General features: G+C 37.6%; 1 protein-coding gene across 1 annotated transcript; it reads left to right on the plus strand.

Annotated features, from left to right (window-relative positions):
- Positions 1–340: 340 nt before the first annotated feature.
- Positions 341–21,277, plus strand: ACADL (acyl-CoA dehydrogenase long chain; the record flags this gene model as incomplete). The annotated part of the gene is made up of 8 exons (XM_082690085.1): positions 341–606; positions 5,842–5,997; positions 8,251–8,388; positions 9,717–9,881; positions 15,628–15,694; positions 19,238–19,402; positions 20,060–20,161; positions 21,146–21,277. Exons 1-8 carry the CDS (start codon positions 530–532, stop codon positions 21,275–21,277), a joined length of 1,002 nt encoding a protein of 333 aa, XP_082546211.1. The 5' UTR covers positions 341–529.
- Between the last annotated feature and the right edge of the window lie 217 nt (positions 21,278–21,494).

Genomic DNA, 21,494 nt, shown 5'->3' on the forward strand with positions numbered 1-21,494 from the left:
GGCCTTTTTATCTCCTTCACTATTAAAATGGTCTCAATGCCCTGCCTTACCTCCTTAGAATTCCACGCCAACTACTTGAGTTCAAAATCCTTCACAGATTCCCTAGCCCTAAAATACCAAGTCCATACATTTCAGATTCGCTACCCCTAAAATACCAAGTCCATACATTTCAACAGCTCAGACTATCACTCCGTTGAAATGTCAATTATCAAGCCGTATTTGGTAAGTTGAGGGAAAAAGGGAAAGGGCAAGACGGGAATCCCGACCAGAGAGGACTCGGTTGGCGGCGGCCCCAGAGAGGAGTGTTGCAGTCCCCGACACGCTCCACCCGCCCGCCCGCCCGCGAGGAGGCGGGCTCCGGAGGTCGAAGCTGTCATCAGACTTCGACTCCTCAAAGGCTCGCGGGACGCTTTTCGCGGGGCACGACCCAGCAGGCCGGTCCCGCGGAGAACCGAGCCGCCCGCCCCCGGCGCCGGGGTCTCCGAGAGTCGCGTGCGTCGCCCCGCCGCCCTCCGCCGTCGTCCCCGCCATGGCTGCACGCTTGTTCCGCGGCTCCCTACGCCGGTGGGGCTGCCGCTGCGCCCTGCCCTCGCGGCCGGCCGCCAGGTGAGTGCGGGCCGGGGGGCTCCAGCGGATCTGCCCGCGCGGGCTGCGGGACTGTGACTGTGCGGGAGGAGAGGGGAGGGGAGCGGAGGGAGACGCGGGGAGGGGAAGGAGGGGTGGCAGGGAAGGGGCTGAGGGACTGGGGAGGGTCGCGGGGGGCCTGGAACGCTGCGGGCCGCGTCGGCGCGGTGCGTGAGGGGCGGCGACCTGGGCGGTGGGCGCGGGAGGCTGCGGGGGTGGGAGGCTGCGGGGGTGGAGCTGGGCCTCGACCTGCGGCGCGCGGAGTCGGGGTGGGACCGACGTCGACCGGGGCGAATGTGGGCTTCGGGTGTGTCCCGGGGGTCGCGGGAAAACCCAAAGCGGGGTTCGCCGAAGGCTCATTCTCGGCCCGCGTCTGGCGTGTGGGATTCTAGCACCCGCCGTGGGGGTGCGGGGGGTGGGGCGCCGCGCCTGGCGAGGGACTCGGGCGGCTGCCTCTGGCCCTAGAACCTTGGCGAAGGGCGGCGGAGCAGTGGCCCAGGCGCTTGCAGGTTAGTGAGTCTGGGGCTGGGGCTCCGCGTCGCAGACCTGGAGAAAGAAAGGGTCGGGCGTCCGCGATGAAGCCTGCTGGCCAGAGTGCCCCCGAGAAGGCAGCGCAGGACTGCAAAGACCTGACGTCCGCCCCACCAGACAGTGCCACTGAGACTTATTTCGTAAATGCTTTAATCAATTAAATCAGAAGAGTAGATAGTTGGTCAGTGGCTCTGTGATTATTAAGGTGGTGTTTATGAGATCAAAAGCTTTAGATACGGACACATAAAATCCATCGGATGAACTGGAAGCGTCCAGGATTCACTATTTAGGGAGTAGGACATGAATGGTAAGTTAGCTCATTACAACATTGGTGGAACTCTCAGGTGCTGTGGGAGTGGAAAAATAACCTCTTCCTCCTGAGGACCGTTGGGAAGACTTCACTGAGGAGGTGACTTGGCTTTAGGACGCACTTATTTTTCTGAGCTCTTCCCCCAGAGTTTCGTAAAACTGTGACTTTCAATTTTTTGTTATCGGGACTCTTTCACTCTCCTAAAGTTAGAGGACCCCCAAAGATATTTGTGTGTGTGTGTGTGTGTGTATGTGAGGGTTGTACCTACCTATATTGATAGCAGTGGATAACTACAAAACAAATTTTACAAATGTTTAGTTAATTAAAAGTAACAATAGAGGGTGCCTGGGTGGCTCAGAGGGTTAAAGCCTCCGGCTTTGGCTCAGGTCATGATCCCAGAATCCTGGCACCGAGACCCACATCAGGCTCTTCTGCTCAGCGGGGAGCCTGCTTCTTCCTCCTCTCTCTCTGTCTACCTGCCTCTCTGCCTACTTGTGATCTGTATCTGTCAAATAAAATCCTTTTTTTTTTAGGTAACCATAGAGATTGCGGTAAGTGAAGTAAATCAAAGAGAAGGATACTGTACGATTTCATTTATACATGGAATCTTAAAACAACAAATGAAAAAAAGAACTCAGATACAGAGAAAAAATTGTGGTAGGGGGGAGGGTGTGGAAATGGGTGAAGGGGGTCAAAAGGTACCAGCTGCCAGCTCTAAAATAAGTCATGGGAGTTTAATGTACAGCATGGTGACTGTAATTAGTACTGTATATATGTTTCAAATTTGCTAAAAGAATAGACCTTAAAGGTTGTCATCACAAGAAAAAAAATTATGTGGTGATGGATATTAACTAGATTTATTGTGTTGATTATTTCACCATATATAAAAATACTGAATCATGTACATCTGAAACTATATATATCAATTATATCCTGACAATAAGTAAAAGTAACAATAATAAACCCATGATGTGTTACCATAAATATCATTTTTAAGAAGAGTAGCTTTAAAAAAAAAAAAAAAAAGAAAAGAGACATCATTTACATTTTCTGGCTTCGTAGAAGACATCTCAGTTCTCATATGTTTCTGCATTACGTGTATTGGGATAAATTATTATGGCTGAAGTACAGAAAGAAAATCTCATAAATTCTGCAAAAGGAGGACATGAGGGACCCTCTGAATAGGTCAGGGACTACAGTTTGATTATAGCAGGCTTCTTAATGTGCAAGTGAATTATTCAGGGAATTTGTTGAAATACAAATTCTGATTCAGTAGATCTGGGGTGAGGTCTGAGTTGGTGTATTTATAACCAATTCCCAACTATCACTGAAGGTGCTGGTGGAGACTGTCTCCCTTTTATAATGTAAATGATTAAAAAAAAATAATAGAACTTGGCCTGTTAAATTAGAAGTTTATTTTTGTTCAGTACAGATTTCCTGGTCTTTATAAGGAAAAAAAGGGCCAATGTATTCAATAAAATTTTCTTGGTCTTCAGGAAGTGGATGGTCCAACATACTGACTGTAAACTGTCTTGATTTTCTTCTACGTGCTCTCTCTTAAACACTTTTGACTGACCTAAAATATCTTTATTTTTCCTGGCACTTCTTTCACTCTCTAGCATCTTGGTTTATTTTACTTCGAGATATTCCAAAGGTTTCCTTAAGATAATATGGGATATAAAATTTTACAATAGAGGGAGACTGGTATATAAATCCCACCCTGTTATTTGCTAATTATGTTGACAAATGATTCTGTGTTTCAGAGCACCCGTTTCCTAGTCTCAGCACATTTTTGTCCTGAGGGATAATTTCAAGTATGGAAAAGCTATGTGGACAAATATGTGCGTTATAGTTTTATTAATACTAGCAGGAAATTGGAACCAAACATTTTACTTCTTGCTGTTCTTGGTCGCTTGGAAGAATGAAGAGGTAGACCAGACCTGCGGAGTCGTGGGCAGCAAAGCAAGGTTTCCTGACCATTAGTGAAGTTTATTGAGTGATGGTACAATGCTGCTACTGGAGTTTCTGATTCTAGGGGGTTTTATGGGCTTGTTGGAGGGCTGTTGTAATCTGATTAAGTCTCCCTGCACCTGGCATCATCAGGTTTTTTTGTCACATGGGAAAGAGTGGAGGCTTCCTTCTGAAGTATTGCGAAATCCTTTCAAGTGTGGTTTCCTCTTAGGGCGGAGTTCCCTAGTCCCTGCTGCCTTTCTTCCAACTCTCCTTCATCAATTTCAGTTACGGGATAAAGTAAACTTTGGATGTCTGTTTGATAAAACAGTGTAGTGATAGGCAAGACCCCTGCACGTGTTGGTGCTGTTACCTCTGACTTCATCTATTACTGTTTTCACTCAATCCACTTTGGGCCTCCTTGCCCTTTCTAGCATATACCAGGTACCATCCTGCCTGACACCTTTTGCTTGAATTGTTTTCTTGTCCTAAAATTCTTCTACTCCCAAAATCTGCTTGGCTCTCCACCTTGAGGTGTTTGTTCAGATCTCATTTTTCTAACTTAACCTACCTTGATTGCAGGATTTCCCTCCTGCAGGCATGTCCCAGCCTTGTCCCAGACACACTCTGAACCTTGCTCCACTTTTCTTTTCCATAGAACTTACCACCTTCTCTTTTATTCTATAATTTGCTTCTTTATTATTTATCATTATTCCGTCTCCCCTTCTAGAAATGGGAGCCCCAAAACAAGAATCTTTATTTATTTTGTACACTCTTGTAGTCCAAGGTACCTGAACAGTTCTGGTGCATAATGAGTACTCAGAAAGTATGTGTTGACCAAATGAATGAATGAGCCATTAAAAATAATGATTTGAATGACTGAGTAGTAACCATGAAGGCAAAAGGCAGACTTATATATAAAAATTGTAGCACTACCTGTTCACAACCAAAGATTACCATTTGAAAAGCTTCTCAGTTATATTAATAAACTTCACTAAAAGTTGCATATGAAAGATAAATCTAAAGCAAAATGACAGAAAATGCATATTAAGTGTATAACTTAGCTTATGCTGTCATAACAAAATACCGTAGACTGGATGGATTGACCAACAAACTTATTTCTCATAATTCTAAAGGTTGGGTAATGGAAGATCACAGTGCTAACTCTCTCTTCTTTTTATAAGGCCACAATTCTCTCAGATTAGGACCCTCCTTATGACCTCATTTAACTAATTACCTTCTCAAAGCCCCATTTCCGAATATAATCACAGTGAGAGTTAGAGATTAACATGTATTTGGAGTGACACAATTCAGTCCATAGTATTAAATAAAAATACATAAGCTAAAACAAAGTAATCCATTTCTGGCGGCAGGATTGGGGGGGTGGGGGGGGGAAGGGGAGGTTGAGACAACCTAATTGCCGGTAAGCAAAACTGCCTTTTAAACAAAAACACTAAGGAGAGGAGGGGGAAGGAAGGAGAAAAGAAAAAAGAACTAGAGGAAAACAACAACAACAACAACAACAACAACAAACAACAACAAAAAAAAACCACCTTCCATCTAAGGAGGCTCTAGAGAAACTCCAAACAGAATTTCATGCAAAACAGAAAAACAACCTTTACTAAAATTTGGATATAGCATAAAAAGCTTTTAGATATGAGTTTGAAAATATGCAAAGTGATACACAGATTTTCACACTCTTTTAGGAGTGCCTCAAGGGGGAAATAAACCTGAAAACCACTGACCTAAAGGAACTACAGAGCAGTCTTATCTTAAGGTTAATAGCGGGGACAAGGAGAAGGAAGGGTACGTTTCTGAAGATCTTGAATAATTCTGTGTTAATCCTTACAGAGATTCATGGACTTTTTAAAAAATTTTCACCAGGTTGCCCTTAATATGGCTATAACATCCCCATAGTTTATATCTTACATACCTGCCATTTCAAACTGTATGATTCTGAATGAAATATTAATTTGGGTTCTAGAAAAAATGTTAATACTATCTTAAACATCGTAGTAACATGAAAACATCAGTATTATTCTATGGTGGTATTTGAGTTTTACATAATTTAATTCACATCATGTGACAACACTGTTTTACCTCAGTTCAGACCTGTGGTTAGTCACTGACACTATGTCCTCACTATGGGTTTGAAAGTGAAGAGTGAGTTCAATAAAGACAAACTACTTGATTTCATCTAGATGAGGTAGATCCTATCAAAAGTGGTAATATTCAAATTTGAGCAGATCTATCAAATTTCAGAGCCTTTCTACCTACTTCTGTAGGGTGTCTGGGTCGGGGCGGGGGGTAGAAATCAGTGTTATGTGTTCAGTAGAAATAACCTTCCATGCTGTTTAGTGGCATTAATTTGGATATGAAGAGTAACAAATCACTTAATTTTCTTAATGTATATGTATATTTTTTAGATATTCTCATTCTGGAGGAGAGGAACGTCTAGAAACTCCTTCTGCTAAAAAATTAACAGATATAGGAACTAGAAGAATCTTTTCTTCAGAACATGACATTTTCCGGAAAAGTGTAAGGAAGTTTTTTCAAGAAGAAGTGATTCCTTACCACGCAGAGTAAGTGGCACGTTTTATTTTAAAGGAATATGCGTAAGGGGAACAATAAGAACCACTTCTTAGATAGTGCTGCAAGTTGTTCTACAGAAAATATACTGTGTTAATTGCTCTATTAACCTTTCGCTCTCTTAACTATAATGCTATAATACTTAACTGTGTAACCATAAACTTAAGGATTCTTAAGAATCCTGAGACTCTTAAGCTAGTCCAAAGCTATTTAAATAAATTTTTAAATATACAATTGAAAATAAGACTATTTTTCAAATTCGCAACTCATTCTAAGAGTGTTAGTACTCTTAAATGTCAATTAAGTAGCTAAATAGTTAATTACATATTTTTTTCCTGCTTCATTAATGAATTAAAATATATAAAAGCTTAGCTGGCCAGCATAATGCAAATCTTGGTTGGCAATTGGCCACCTTAAAGTATTTTTATTACTGGGTGGGCTGTTTATTGATTAACTGATTAGTTATTGATCCTGCTTTGTTGACCAAAAACCCATCATTTCTATGAAAATAGAATTTTGCTCTATTTCCAAAATTCACTCACTGTCAGCACTTTATTACAATTAAAATGTTTTTTTTAAACACTGTTGGGGCATACCTAGGTGGCTCAGTTGGTTGAGCAGCCCACTCTTGATTTCTGCTCTAGTCTTGATCTCAGGATCAAGCCCTGCCCGCCCCCCCCATCAGGCTCTATGCTGAGCTTGGAGCCTGCTTAAGACTCTCTCTCTCACCCAACATCCTCCCCCACCCTGCCCCTTATATGCTCTTTCTTTAAAAAAATAAATAAATAAATACCTTCCATTGAGACTTGATTAATGCTTTCTCAGTAAAAATGACCAAAACTAGCTAAACTTAATGTTAGCACTAGTCTTTGGTGAAAAGCAACTTTCTTTAAAAACAAAAGAAGGGCACCTGGGTAGTTCAGTCAGTTAAGCTTCAGACTCTTGATTTCTGCTCAGGTCATCATCTCAGGGTCCTTGGATCAAGCCCCACGTCGGGCTGCTGCTGAGCATGGATCCTGCTTAAGATTCTCTCTCTCTCTCTCGGTCCATCTGCCTCTCCCTCTGCTCTACTCGCGTGTGCACACTCTCTAAATAAATAAATATCTTTAAGAAAGAAAGTCGGAAAAAGTTTTGCTCTAGGAGATTCTTTTTTGTTTATTGCCTTACTGATTTGAAACTTTGTTCCAGAAAAATTGTTGGTGAGGGTTTGAAGTAAAAATGATAGAAGTTGACAAATTTTAGGTTACTGATAAAACGATTTCCCAAGGTTCTTTAGGCAATGATTACATCAAAATATACATGGCAATCAAACTCTTTTCATTTAAAATTTCTTGAGGTATCTGTGTATAGCTTTAATCAGCATCTTCAAAAATATACCTCTTACCATAGCTAAATACCACTTAAAAAAATAAAAACAAAAGTTCTCAGATTCTTTATCTCTGACTTGCCATCTCTTTCCTCATTATCATTTTTTCCCCATTCTCATTTTTAAAGAGGAAAAGCAGAGGTTGCACAATCTTACGCAACTCTCTAATCTTTTCAGTTCATTTGACAGCTTAGCTGCAAGATGTTTCTGTTTTTCTGTTGTTCCTCCTTAAACTTAAGATTGCCTGCTCCTGTCACCTTTTTTCTTTGCTCATCCTGGTAAATTCAGCACTTTAAGGAAATATACAGAGGCCGTTGCCTTTATAGGAGAGTTGGGCAAATTCCCATGACAACGTGGCACAACTAAGATTCCGTCCTAAGGGTACCAGTTGAGAGAAACTGTACCCAGTGGATGTAATTTGCAGGTCCGATGAATAGTCAAGGGAGGAGAGACAGGCAGGTGAGAAGAAGTAAGGAAGACAGCAAGGAGGAGGAATGATAAAAGAGTCAGATGCAAATAGGAAGTGATGGCCAATGTCAACAATAATTGCCTCAAATGAAGGGAACATTCCTGAACAATATCATTCATAAGTTCAAACTATGACCATTAAAGTAACGGGAAAGAAGTTTTTCTGATTTTAAAATGTTGCTGTTGGGGCACCTGGGTGGCTCAGTGGGTTAAAGCCTCTGCCCTCAGCCCAGGTCATGATCCCAGGGTTCTGGGATCGAGCCCGGCATCGGGCTCTCTGCTCAGTGCAGAGCCTGCTTCTCTCTCTCTCTCTCTGCCTGCCTCTCTGCCTACTTGTGTTCTCTGTCAAATAAATAAATAAAATCTTTTTAAAAATAAATAAATAAATAAATAAAAATGTTGCTGTTTGCAGATGGGAGAAAGCTGGAGAAGTGAGTAGGGAGCTTTGGGAAAAAGCTGGAAAACAAGGACTGCTCGGTATCAATATTGCAGAGCGTCATGGTGGTGTTGGTGGGGACCTTTATTCAGCAGCTGTTGTTTGGGAGGAACAGTAAGTATGCAGACCTTGGAAGTGGAGTCTTATTTGTTGCTCACTTTCCTGAGAAGAGGGTGAATTATGCTTTCTAATCTTAAATATTGAGAACAGTGTAAAATGTGAATGAATAAACCCTTCATATGCTCTTGTGCATTTTTTTTTAATGTGGGAAGATAGGAAAATGCCCTTTCAATTGTTAAAATAGGTACTGTTGAAAATTAAAGAGAGCCCTTCATTTTTAATTGCTTCATGTTTACTTTTCTTCTTTTAAAAAGCTATTTGGGAAAAAAAACAGTAGAAAAATAATTCCATCAAATATACTTAAAGTTTAAGAAGAAATCTGTATGAGAAGAAATACAGATTTCAGTTGATGAATGGGCACAGAATTTGACCCAACAGTTCATCAAAACAAAATTCAAATAGGTTCTTTTGGATGAAAAAAGTTCATCCTTATACCAATCAAATGCTAATTAAATTAACCTGGAGGTGTCATTTTGAGTGTTTGCAAAAGTCAGTGAAAATTCAAAATCATAATATGCATTGCTGACAAGGTTGAAAATGAGATACTTGTGGTATTAGTGGCATTATCAATTAGGACAGCCAATACTTTGGAGATTAAAAATGTGGATACATATAAAAAATGGAAAATATTTCTGCTTTTTGATCTAGGATGCCACTTTGGGGAATTTATCTTAGGGAAATAATTTTGTAGAAAAAAGAGGAGCTGTGTGCAGAAATCATCATCATGTTAGATCATAGTCTTCCAAATACGGAAGTAATCTAAATATCTGGTAGTGGGAGAATGAATAAGTAAATTCTATCACATAAACAATTTTGAATATTTTATAACTATTTCAGATTATTCTTTGATAGCTAGGTTAGAAAGAATGGCTGTTTCGTGTCACATAGTTTAAAAAAAAAAACAAAAAACAGTTAAGTACAAATTCACACCATGACTGCAACTATGTTAGAAGATCTCCTTATGGAAAAGGTAATTTGCCAGAATGAAAATAGTTGCTATGTTAGGGTAATACAACTGTAGGTGATTAGTACTTTTAAATATTTTATCTTTTAATTCATTAGACAAGTATTCATGGAACTCTATTAGAGTACTATTAATTGTGTTAGAGTCAAAAATTAAAAGATTAATAAAAGCAAAGAGAACATTTTCAGGAACTTCCTACATTTGTGCAGAGACAGGCTATTACCATATAATGTGATAAGACTTAATAATTTTTGTTGTTTATTGTTTGTTATTATTTCATTAAAAATAAAAAAAACTGAAAGCAGAACAAAATAATTATTTTGTGCTCTAAATTTTCTTCTTCTTTTTTCTCTTTAAGAGCGTATTCGAATTGTACAGGCCCAGGTTTTACTCTTCATTCAGATATTATCATGCCCTATATTGTAAACTATGGCTCAGAAGAACAGATTAAACGGTTCATCCCGCAGATGACCAGTGGGAAATGTATTGGTGCCTTAGCAATGACAGAGCCTGGGGCGGGAAGGTAAAGCAGCATTCATTTGGTTTTAAATTTCTGGAAGCACTGCCCAACAGCAAATATTTTCTTACGATTCACTTCATACAAACCTTTGAACAATACGGAAGGAGGAGTACAAATGTGAACACAAGCAACCTTAAGTAACTTCAAACTCCAGTAGGAAAATAAGACCTTATCATATGTGAGTAATAATAAAACATTTATAATATATGCCACTTTGAGATATTGATATGAGGTAATAGCCTACCAAATAAAAGGGTAGGATATGAGTTGAATTTGGAGCATGGTGAATTTGCATGTGAGGTGACATTCACATGGAAATGTCCAGAAAGCTTTTCGAAATAGGTATTTGGAACTCTGGAGGTGGATGGGGGTGCAAAGAATTGACGCAATGGGAACGAGTAAGATCATTTATTCAGTCATTCGAAGGTTACTGACTAAGTGCCTTTAATGTGCCAGTAGTGAACAAAACAGACATGTTTGTTGTGCTTACTGAGGAGAATGACAAGAAATACATAAATAGTAGATCCCTAATTATAAATTATGATTAAGTACTATGACGGGAACATGGTCCTGTGCTAGAGACTAATGGAGCATGTATGTTTGTTGGAAAAGGGAAAAATGAATTTAGATATGAATGTCAGAGAAGACCTATAAAACATGGTTATATGTAAACTGAGGTGTGACAGCTTTGTAATATAACTTAAAGTTTGGAATTGTAATACTTCCAGTTTTGTTTTTCTTTTTCAAGATTGCTTTGGCTATTCTGGGTCTTTTGTGAATCTGTACAAATTTTGGGATTGTTTGTTCTAGTTCTGTGAAAATTGCTATTGGTATTTTGATAAGGATTATACTAAGTCTGTAGAAAATTCTTTAGATAGCTAGTATAGACATTTTAGCAATATCTGTTCTTCCATTTCATGAGCATGGAATGTCTGTCCATTTCTTTGTGTTGTCTTGAATTTCTTTCATCAGATTACAGGTCTTTTACTTCTTTGGTTAAGTTTATTCCTATTTTATTATTTTTGATATGGTTGTACATAGGATTATTAATTTCTCTTTCTGCTGCTTCATTATCAGTGTATAGGAATACAGTAGATTTCTGTACATGGATTTTGTATCCTGCAAATTTACTGAATTCATTTATCAGTTTGAGTAGATTTTTGGTGGTCTTTCAGGTTTTCTGTATATAGTATCCTGAAATTGGCAAATAGTGAAAGTTTTACTTCTTCCTTGCCAATTTGGATGCGTTTTCTTTCTTTTTGTTGTTTGGTAGCTGTGGCTAGGACTTCCAGTAATATGTTGAGTAAAAGTGGTGACAGTAGATAACCTTGTGTTGTTCCTGATAGGGGAAAGCTCTCGTTTTCCCCCATTAAGTATGTTCACTTTAGATTTTTCATATAAGGCCTTTATTATGTTGAGATATGTTCCCTCCGGACCTACTTTGTTGAGAGTTTTTATCATAAATGGATGTTTTGTGAAATGCTTTTTCTGCATCTGTTGAGGTGATCGTATGTTTTTTATCCTTTCTCTTATTGATGTGACATAGCACATTGATTGATTTCTGAATACTGAACCACCCTTGTATCCTGGGAAGAAATCCCACCTGATTATGGTGAATTATTTTTTTTTAATGTATTGGATTTGTTTTTAAGATCTTTATTTATTCATTAGAGAGAGAGAGAGAGAGAGAGAGAGAATGATTCGTGGGGAAAGGCAGAGGGAGAAGCAGACGTCCCACTGAGCAGAGAGCCAAATATGGGGCTTGATCCCAGAACCTGGAGTTAATGACTTGAGCCAGAGGCAGACGCTTAATCATCGGAGCCACCCATTCATTTTGAAAGTATCTTGTTGAGGATTTTTACATCTATTTTTATCAGAGATACTGGCCTGTTGTAGTTCTCTCTCTTTTTTTGTGAAGGTGGTGGGGGGTGTCTATCTAGTTTTGGTATCAAGGTAATACTGGCTTTATAGAATGAATTGAGAAGTGTTCATTTCTCTTTTATTTTTTGGAATAGTTTGAGAATAATAGGTTTTAACTCTTCTTTCAATGTTTTATAGAATTTGCCTGTGAAGCTGACTGGTTTTGGACTTTGGTTTGTTGGGAGTTTTCATTATTGATTCAATTTCTCTGCTGGTAGCTGGTCTGTTCAAATTTTCTTTATTTTCCTTCTTCAGTTTTGGTAGGTTCTATGTTTCTAGGAATTTATTCATTTCTTCTAGCTTATCTTCTTTGTTGGTATATAATTTTTCATAATATTCTCTTACAATTTTTTGTTTCTGTGGTGTTGGTTGTTATTTTTCATTTCATTTATGATTTTGATTATTTGGGTCATCTTTTTTATTTTATTTTATTTTATTTTATTTTGATGAGTCTGGCTGGAGGTTTATCAATTTTGTTGAATTTTTCAAAGAATTAGCTCTTGATTTCATTCATCTGTTGTGTTTTTTATTTTTAGTTCCTGTATCATTTATTTCTGCTCAATTCTTCCTTCCTTCTGCTCTTTCGGGCTTTTGAGTGTTTTTCTTTTTCTGGCTCCTTTAGGTGTAAGGTTAGGTTGTCTATTTGAAATTATTCTTGCTTTTTCCAGTAGAGTACTGCTATAAATTTCCCTCTTAGAACCACTTTTGCTGTGTTCCAAAGATTTTGGACTGTTGTGTTTTTATTTTCATTTGTGTCCATGTACTTTTTGATTTCCTCTTTGATTTCTTGGTTGACCCATTCATTGTTTAGTAGCATGTTATTAACCTCCGTGAATTTGTGCTTTTTCTAGATTTTTATCCGCATGGTTGATTTCCAGTTTCATAGTGTTATAGTCAAAAAAGATGTTTGAGGGGCGCCTGGGTGGCTCAGTGGGTTAAGCTTCTGCCTTCGGCTCAGGTCATGATCTCAGGGTCCTGAGATCAAGCCCCGCATTGGGCTCTCTGCTCAGAAGGGAGCCTGCTTCCCCTCCTCTCTCTCTCTCTCTCTGCCTGCCTCTTAGCCTACTTGTGATCTCTCTCTCTGTCAAATAAATAAATAAAATCTTTAAAAAAAAAAAAAAGATGTTTGAACTTTTTGAATTTGCTGACATTTGTTTTATGGCCTAATATGTGATCTGTTCTGGAGAATGATGGCTGCCTTACATCCAAGGTATTCTGATACCAGCTGTATGATTGTGGGCAAAATCTCTGTGCCCAAATGTCTGTATCAGTGATACTTACTTAATAGGGTTATGGTGAGGGTCTGAATTCTTGGTAATACTACATAGTATATTTTAAGACCATTTTTCATATTTCATATTTACCATTTAAAAGTTTTTTTTTAAACCACAAACTGAGTTGTGTCATTACCTTTATTACCTTTGATATGCCCCTATGCAGAAGAATTACTTCAATAAGCCATGTGTAGACCTTAGGAACTAATATTTCATATTGACTTACGATGAAAATTATGTTAGAATACAATAGCATGCAGCTTTAAAATGTTCTTTATAATCATCTCTCCTTTTACTGAAAACCAAATTAAAAATTTTAGGTCATTTAACTCATCTTTCAAACAGGTGGCCTTGTTTCCAATGTCTGGTGTCCCCAGGATCACCTCCAGGTTCAGTGATTTGCTAGAAGTCACAGGATTCAGCTTCTAATTGTATTCACTGTAATTTTTTTCAGTGAAAGAATACAAAACAGAATCAGTAAAACTAAAAGCCTCATGGACTGAAATTCATAGAAAACCAGGAGCAGCTTCCAAGAGCTCTCTTTTAATGGAGTTCCACAGGGCGTGTTTAATTCCTTTAGTGACAAGTTCTGAGAATACTTATGAAATGTTATCCACCGGGGTAGGTCATTAGACACTCAGTACCCAGAATTTTATTGGAAGTTGATCACATAGATAGTTTGTCCAGCATGTGGCAAAAGTTGAGATGCCAAAAAGCAAACAAGTGTTTAACATAAATCATTATTTGTTCAAACAGTTTAGGTACATAGTGCATTACTCTTCTCTGATCTGGGAATGGTAGGAACCCTCCTGCCAAATTCATAGATACCAACCAAAAGCCAAACTTATAATCAGGCCTTTTGAAGGATAGCAGCCTGAGACCTATTTATTTATTTGTCAGACGGAGAGAGAGAGCACAAGCAGGGGGTGAGTCAGGCAGAAGGAGAAGCAGGCTCCCTGGTGAGCAAGGAGCCTAACACGGAACTCTATCCTAGGACCCCGGGATCATGACCTCAGCTGGAGGCAGAAGCCTAACCGTCCAAGCCATCCAAGTGTCCCATTTGAGTGCCTGTTATATTCAAATATATTCAGTATGCTATGTGAAGGGCATATAAGCTTGATCTACAGCATGTCCTCAGAAGGTTTGAGTCTGATAAGTGGGGTAGGCAAGAAAGAGAAGATCTTTCTAATTAGTCACTGAAATACAAGATAAATGCTGTAAGAGAATGTGTTCTTCTCCTATGATTTCCATAACAAATTACCCCAAACTTGGTGGCTTAAAAAGACAGAAATTCATTCTTTCACAGTTCTAAAGTCCTGGTGTCCAAAATTAGTATAAATCGGCCCAAATCAAAGTATCAGTAGGGCTACACTTCCTCTAGATGTTCTAGGGCAGAATCCATTCCTTGCCTCTTCCATTTCCTGGTGTCTGACACCATTCCTGGCCTTGTCATCTTATTATTCTAACCTGCTTCTGTGGTGACATTGCTCCTCCTCCTCTGTGTGTTTAATCTCTTTCGGCCTCTCTTTCACAGGGAAATTTGCGTTTAAGGTCCCTCCATCAGATAACCCAAGATAATCTCCCCATCTTGAGATCCTTAAATTAATCTCTTCTGCAAAACCCTTTTTCTATATAAGGTAACACTTCACAGGTTCCAAGGATTAGGATAAGTGATGTAGATTCTTTATACATGATGTTATTTTTGTAGGATATTTACAAAAAATTGGAAACTACCCAAATAAATTGTTTTTAAAAAATCTTGATAAATCTATACAATGTAATTCTATGATGATGATATAAATGATCTTATGGAAAAGCATTAGATCTTATCTGGAGGTCAAAAGCATATAATTTTATAAAAATACATACATGTGTGTACCTGTTTCCATTGAAAAAATGATGGAAGGTTGTATTTTTAGAAATGTTTATTCCAGGAGATAAAATTGTTTTCAATTTTTTTGGGGGGGGGTCTGGAATATTGTCTGTGCCTCTCATATTTCAATTGTGAACATTTGTTTATTTTATATTAAAAATAATCTATTCTGCTTTTAGAGCAGGCTTGTTAGAGGAAGCATTTGAGACATAGTCTTTTAAATAGCTAAGTTTTACACTTGATCTTAGCCGAAAGGCCGAGAAGTGATTGATTAGCTAAGTTTTGATCAGCAGAGATAGGGGAAGGACCCAAGGTGAATGAAGGCCGGCAAGTACTTGGTGGCAAATAATCTCAAATATAGTGGGCTTTAAAATGTCATCGGAGTCTAATGTGGAGGTCTTGAATGCTACTTGGAATTTTTATGCTCTATAAAAGCTGGCTAGTTTATGTAATCTTAATCATATACATTTGTATAATTGGTTTAGAAAATGATACATCAGATGTGATTTTTCAGTGCATTTGTATGAAATTTCTAATATTAGAAGTCAGTTTCTATCATGGTATAAACAGTTTGAATTATCACATTATAGACATACTTATGTAAGATCTGTTTGAAAATGCAGTTTTTAACCAACTAATGAATTTCTTTTCATTATTCTTCACTTTTTTTCCCCAATTGTAGTGATTTGCAAGGAATAAGAACAAATGCCAAAAAGGATGGAAGTGACTGGATCCTCAATGGAAGCAAGGTGTGTAAAGAGAGGCTTCCACAGCCCTTCTCTCCTCAGTCATGCCAAGAGTGCCTGTCTTAATGCTTACTCATTGTTGATTCTCTCAGATCTATGGACTCAGGAGAAGAATTTTTATTCAAGTTTTGTCTTGTAGGAATTTTGCAACATTTGTATTACACGAGATCTGTGCCTCTTCTATGTTCCGTTTGTCATACTGTCCTCAGTAATACGGCAAATGTTTTAGCTTCCAAATAGCCCTTCTCAAGCCACAAAAGAGAGGGGAAAGGCTTGTATTGTCCAAATATGAGACAAACAATGATTAATAAACTTGATATTCATGAAAAATTGGAGATAAGATTTTCTTTTTTTTTTTTTTTTAAAGATTTTATTTATTTGTTTGACAGAGAGAGATCACAAGTAGGCAGAGAGACAGGCAGAGAGAGAGGAGGAAGCAGGCTCCCTGCTGAGCAGAGAGCCCAATGCGGGGCTCGATCCCAGAACCCTGGGATCATGGCCTGAGCCAAAGGCAGAAGCTTTAACCCACTGAGCCACCCAGGTGCCCCAGAGATAAGATTTTCTTACAAATACCAAGAAGAGTTTCAAAAGGTTTTCGTCAAGAAAGAATTTGATAGAATTCTTTGATAGAATTTGAGAGTTCTTCAATCTGAGAGTCACATCAACCCAGATAAAAATGGAAAGCCCTCCAATTAAGGTTACAGACAGGCTTAGGAGTAAATACATCCCTTAGAATCTAATATTACTGACGGCAGAGGATTTTGTTTCCCTAAAGCTGTGTCTGGTATAAACTTAGTAAATATTTATTGCTGATTGAGAGTTAAGTGAAGGAAAGATGTTTATCTTTTACATTAAGGAGGTCTTTCCGAAAATTGTTTCAAAGCCTGTTGGAGAACTAAATATGTTTGTTTTCTTTGAAATTTTTGAAAAAAATTCTAATTCATTTTAGATTAATAACTCGCACTTACAAAATCACAAGTTTAAGTGTTATACTGTCAAATCACTGTAAGATTTTGTAAACACTCTTGATTTCTCTACTTACACTGTCAAGGACTAAGAACAGTTTGTGGGCTCACATTGGTCAGAGCAACACATTTGGAGTAGCGCAGTTCTAAAGACCATTCCATAATCTAGTTTCATAGTTGTTATACTGAAAAACAGTATCTGTGGTGTCAGATAAATTCAGAAAATGTGTGCAACTTCTCGTCCTTTGATATGCTGATATGCATTGTGAACCCCTAAAAGTCGGATACAGTATGTCTTATGCCCTAGGAAATTCTCTTCATAGATTATCTTGAGTCACTGGTGTTTTCCCAAACATACTTTAAGAATTTTAGTCTAAATTATTCATCCTAAGAAAGATAATAAATATGTTCTGATTCTAGTATATGATCACTTACCTCTGCCCATAGAGGGCCACAGAAGACTAGGATATTTGGTCAAAAGTGAAATGGGAATCCTTTTTCCTATGACTCCAGGTTTCTTTTCTTTTCTTTTTTTTTTTTAAAGATTTTATTTATTTATTTATTTGACAGAGATCACAAGTAGGCAGAGAGAGAGGGGGAAGCAGGCTCCCTGCAGGGCTCGATCCCAGGACCCTGGGATCATGACCTGAGCTGAAAGCAGAGGCTATAACCCACTGAGCCACCCAGATGCCCCTGACTCCAGCTTTCTAAGCAGGTCTTCTGTGTGAACCACCCAAGATAACACCACTGACTGCTTCCAGATCTCTATTAGACATAACAAAAAATTGAAAGGAAGCAAAAGTAAAGGAATAAGTAAGTAAATATAGTACATCAATAAGATGACCCAATATGCATCTATTAAAGCATCAATATGAAGTTTTTAATGGTATAGAAAATAATTACATTAAGTGAAGAGATCATATTAACATTTAAGTGAAAATGCCTATAAATTTCAACTATGTTAAAAGAAAAAAGACCAGAAAGGAAATTCATAATGCTATTTGTATGATGGACTCATGGAGGATTATTTTTTTTCCTTTTCTTTATCACAATGCACTATCTATATAACATCTACAATTACAATTTTAATATAATGATATCTACAATTTCTGTTATACCAGAAAATAAAATATGAAAATAAAAAAATAAAAAATGATGGTACTCATTAGGGATACCACCAGCCCTATTAAAAATGTTGACTGTTATGATTAGGAAAGAAATTGAGAAAGTCTTTCTTACAGAGAGAATTCTGTTATAATTTTATAAGAAAAGGAGATCAGTCATGGTGGAAATACTTATATTCTGTCAGACTGTTGCAGAAATGGTTCAGAATCTATTAATACTTTTCCACAATTATGGCCAAGAAAAACTGTTGAAGAACTCCATTCAATTTTACCAAATTGAAATCAGCATTAAGTGAACAGTTTTGCCCTGTAAACAGTTCCTTCTTTCCTTTCATTCCATTGTTTGTCTTTATGTATAGTAATGTCTGTGGGTATATGTCTGAGGCCTCGATTTAGAGCATACAGGCACTAATCAAAACAAAAAAAGGCACTGTGGGCAATTCAGCTGTGGCAACTACACAGATGGCCATTATTATCTTAAAAAGATATGATACTGGGAGACCTGAAAGGTTTTTGAACAAGTGGTGTAATGGAGCAACACTGTAGAAAAAGTAGTTTTGCCATGATGTATAGAATTTATTTTCAGGAATACATCTTTCTCATTTAGTCAACAAATATCCTTGAAGGCCTTCTGTATGCCAAATGCTATTCTAGGCACTAATGGTAAGTATATGAGTAGGAAATAGTCCCTTCCCTCAAGGATGTCCTTATACAGATAGATGTACAAAGAGGGTCTTTGATTATTGTGTCAACATATAACCATGTCCCCCTTCACTTGCTATCGTGTAGACAAGGCTCATATCAGTAGCTTATTTCCCATTATTTGTATGTATAGCACTGTGGATTTTAGAATATAATTGTTCTTTAATAGTATAGTGTCATTTAAAACAGATTCCCTTTTCTCATCTGCAGCTTCTTTCTAAAATCCAGTTTATTGGGCACCAGGGTAGCTCAGTTGGTTAAGCGACTGCCTTCAGCTCAGGTCATGATCCTAGAGTCCTAGGATTGAGTTCCACATTGGGGGAGGCAGGACTGGGGTGTCCCTGTTCAGTGGGGGTCTGTTTCACTCTGTGCCCCTCACCTGTCTTGTGCTCTTCCTGTCTCATTCTTTCTCTCTCAAATAAATAAAGTTTGTCATTTTATCATTTTTATAGATAATTCTGTTTTAATTTGGAAAGGACATAATAAGCTCTGTTCTTTATTATTTACAGTATTAGTTGTAGAATGAAAATGCACTGGGTTCATTCTTTGAAGTATTGGGTTGTTTTCCTTGTGCTCTTTAATAGCCTTCCATAGGTTTTAACACTGCAGATCCTTGGCTAGTGTACAAAGAGAGGCATAAAGTGTCTGATTTAGTCTTCTTGAATATACTTTTTTTTAATATACTTTCTTCCAATCATAACTTATACATGGATCTGATTCATTGTGGAACATCACAGTATATTTGGGATTTGCAGGTATTCATCTCCAATGGGTGGCTGAGTGACATTGTGATTGTAGTGGCAGTCACCAATCGTGAAGCTCTCTCTCCTGCCCATGGCATTAGCCTTTTTCTGGTGGAAAATGGAATGAAAGGATTTATCAAGGGAAAAAAGCTACAAAAAATGGGACAAAAAGCCCAGGTAAGTCATACTATAAATTATTAATTATAAATAATTGAGCTTACTCCATTATGACTTAATAGAACTGTGTAGTTCTATAATTTTGATGTATGTATATCAAATCATATCTTCTTATGCAAAATTCCTAAAATATACTTTTCAGAAATGTTAAGAGAGATTTATTCCATTTCTCTAACTGTATCTCTTTCTGTTATTCAGCAGCAGAAGTGAATCAAGGTATTTTGAATATCTGTTTCATTAATGGGAAAATTAATTGTATGTTGATAGACCTACTAAACTGATTGAAGAAAATTTATGAAATAAGAGGAGAAAATTTTTTTTATTATTTGGTAACTATCTGGTAGTTTTTCATCATCAAAAAAGAAAAACATGTTTTACTTTGCATTAGAAACCTTTAGCTCTTAGTACATCTAGAACTGGACAAGATTGGAGCTAGAATGACAGTATGTTGTGAGAAAGCCACCAGTTTTTGGAATCTGGTGAATCTGGGTTTACATACCTGGTTTACCACTTCCACATTGTAATATTAACCACTTCAACTTGGCTTCTAGTTTTTGTTCTTCTTTTTGTTTTCTTAAATGAAAATAATCATTACCTCATTGGTTTGTTGGGAGACTTGAGTGAAATAATTCTGTACTTAATTTTGTGATCCTTTAGGATACTGCAGAATTATTCTTTGAAGATGTCCGGTTGCCAGCTAGTGCCCTAATTGGAGAAGAGAATAAAGGCTTCTATTACCTCATGAAAGAGCTTCCAATGGTCAGAATTATTAAAGATTCCATCTTTTGATTAGATAATGAAGTCAAATGCTATAACATAGAACTATGGAAATTCACATATATAAAACTTATGATATAGTCAGTCATTTGAGTATAGCTTAAAGTTATAAAAAACAACAACAACAAAAAACACCTGAGTTTTGTAGGCTAGATAAGTAAATAACTAAACTCAGGGATATCCGATCAAAGCTTATAGGTGAGTGGGGAGATTATATATTTCATGACTATGATACCCTCTTAGAATGATTTTAGCTTCTTAACTATAAGTCAAGAATTCTTAGCTCCTTATAAGGAATGGTCAGCCAAAACATTTGGCAGGATTTTTTGTAATACCTGAGAATCAAAGGAGAAAGTTGTTGAGTTCACACCCCATAAGGTCAGCCCTCACCTCTGTGTTTTTGGTGTGTGCTAGCTGAGCATCACTGAGTCTCACATACTAGCATATGAGCATAGGTGCATATGCCTACTAACTGCCTCAGCCTGGGCTAAACATGAAATTGGGGACAAGGCTAGAAACACTGCCATAGAAATAGAATAAAGAAATCACCAGCAAGATGGATTTAAACTGGCTGTGGATACTTTTGCACTAATAGAATTTAACCTGTACCCTTTGAGATGTTGATTTTCACAGACCAATTAGGACATTAATGTGCAGAGATCAATAAAAATCAACAATTTCATATTTCTCTTCTCATTGATGAGTGATGAGAAGGAATGAAATAAATTATGTATATATCTATAGATAGTAAGTACAGTCATTTATAAAAATAAAGGATTTGTTTTAGAGAATTATTATGGAGATGTCAAAATATTCTTATAAATCTCTGTGGGAGCATTTTCTTGTAGAAGTAAGAGATTAATTTTTAGGAGTTTCATAAAGACTATGAGATTTATTATCATTGAAATCATGTGAAAAACATTTGTGGAATTAGAATGATGCTTAAGACCTAATTTTGGGTTCTAGGAAAGGCTAGTGATTGCTGACTTAGCAGTTTCAGCCTGTGAATTCATGTTTGAAGAAACCAGGACTTACGTTAAAGAAAGAAAAATTTTTGGGAAAACAGTTGCACAAATGCAGGTAAGCTTGTCATCATAGTTTAGTATTAAGTGACATGAATCTAAATACAAATATGGAGTAATTCTCATAGAGGTAGTATTGGAATCCATGGAGGTGGGTGAGGCTGTTGAGGGAAAAAGTAGAGAATAAGACAAGAAGAGGTTCTAGGACAGAGTCCTGTGAAAAATATAGGATTTACAGGTAGAGTAGGAGGAGACGAACCTGCAAAGACAACAGAGAATGAATGGCTAGAAAG

This window comes from Mustela nivalis (genome assembly GCF_964662115.1).
Source record: "Mustela nivalis genome assembly, chromosome: 11".
NCBI lineage: Eukaryota > Metazoa > Chordata > Mammalia > Carnivora > Mustelidae > Mustela > Mustela nivalis.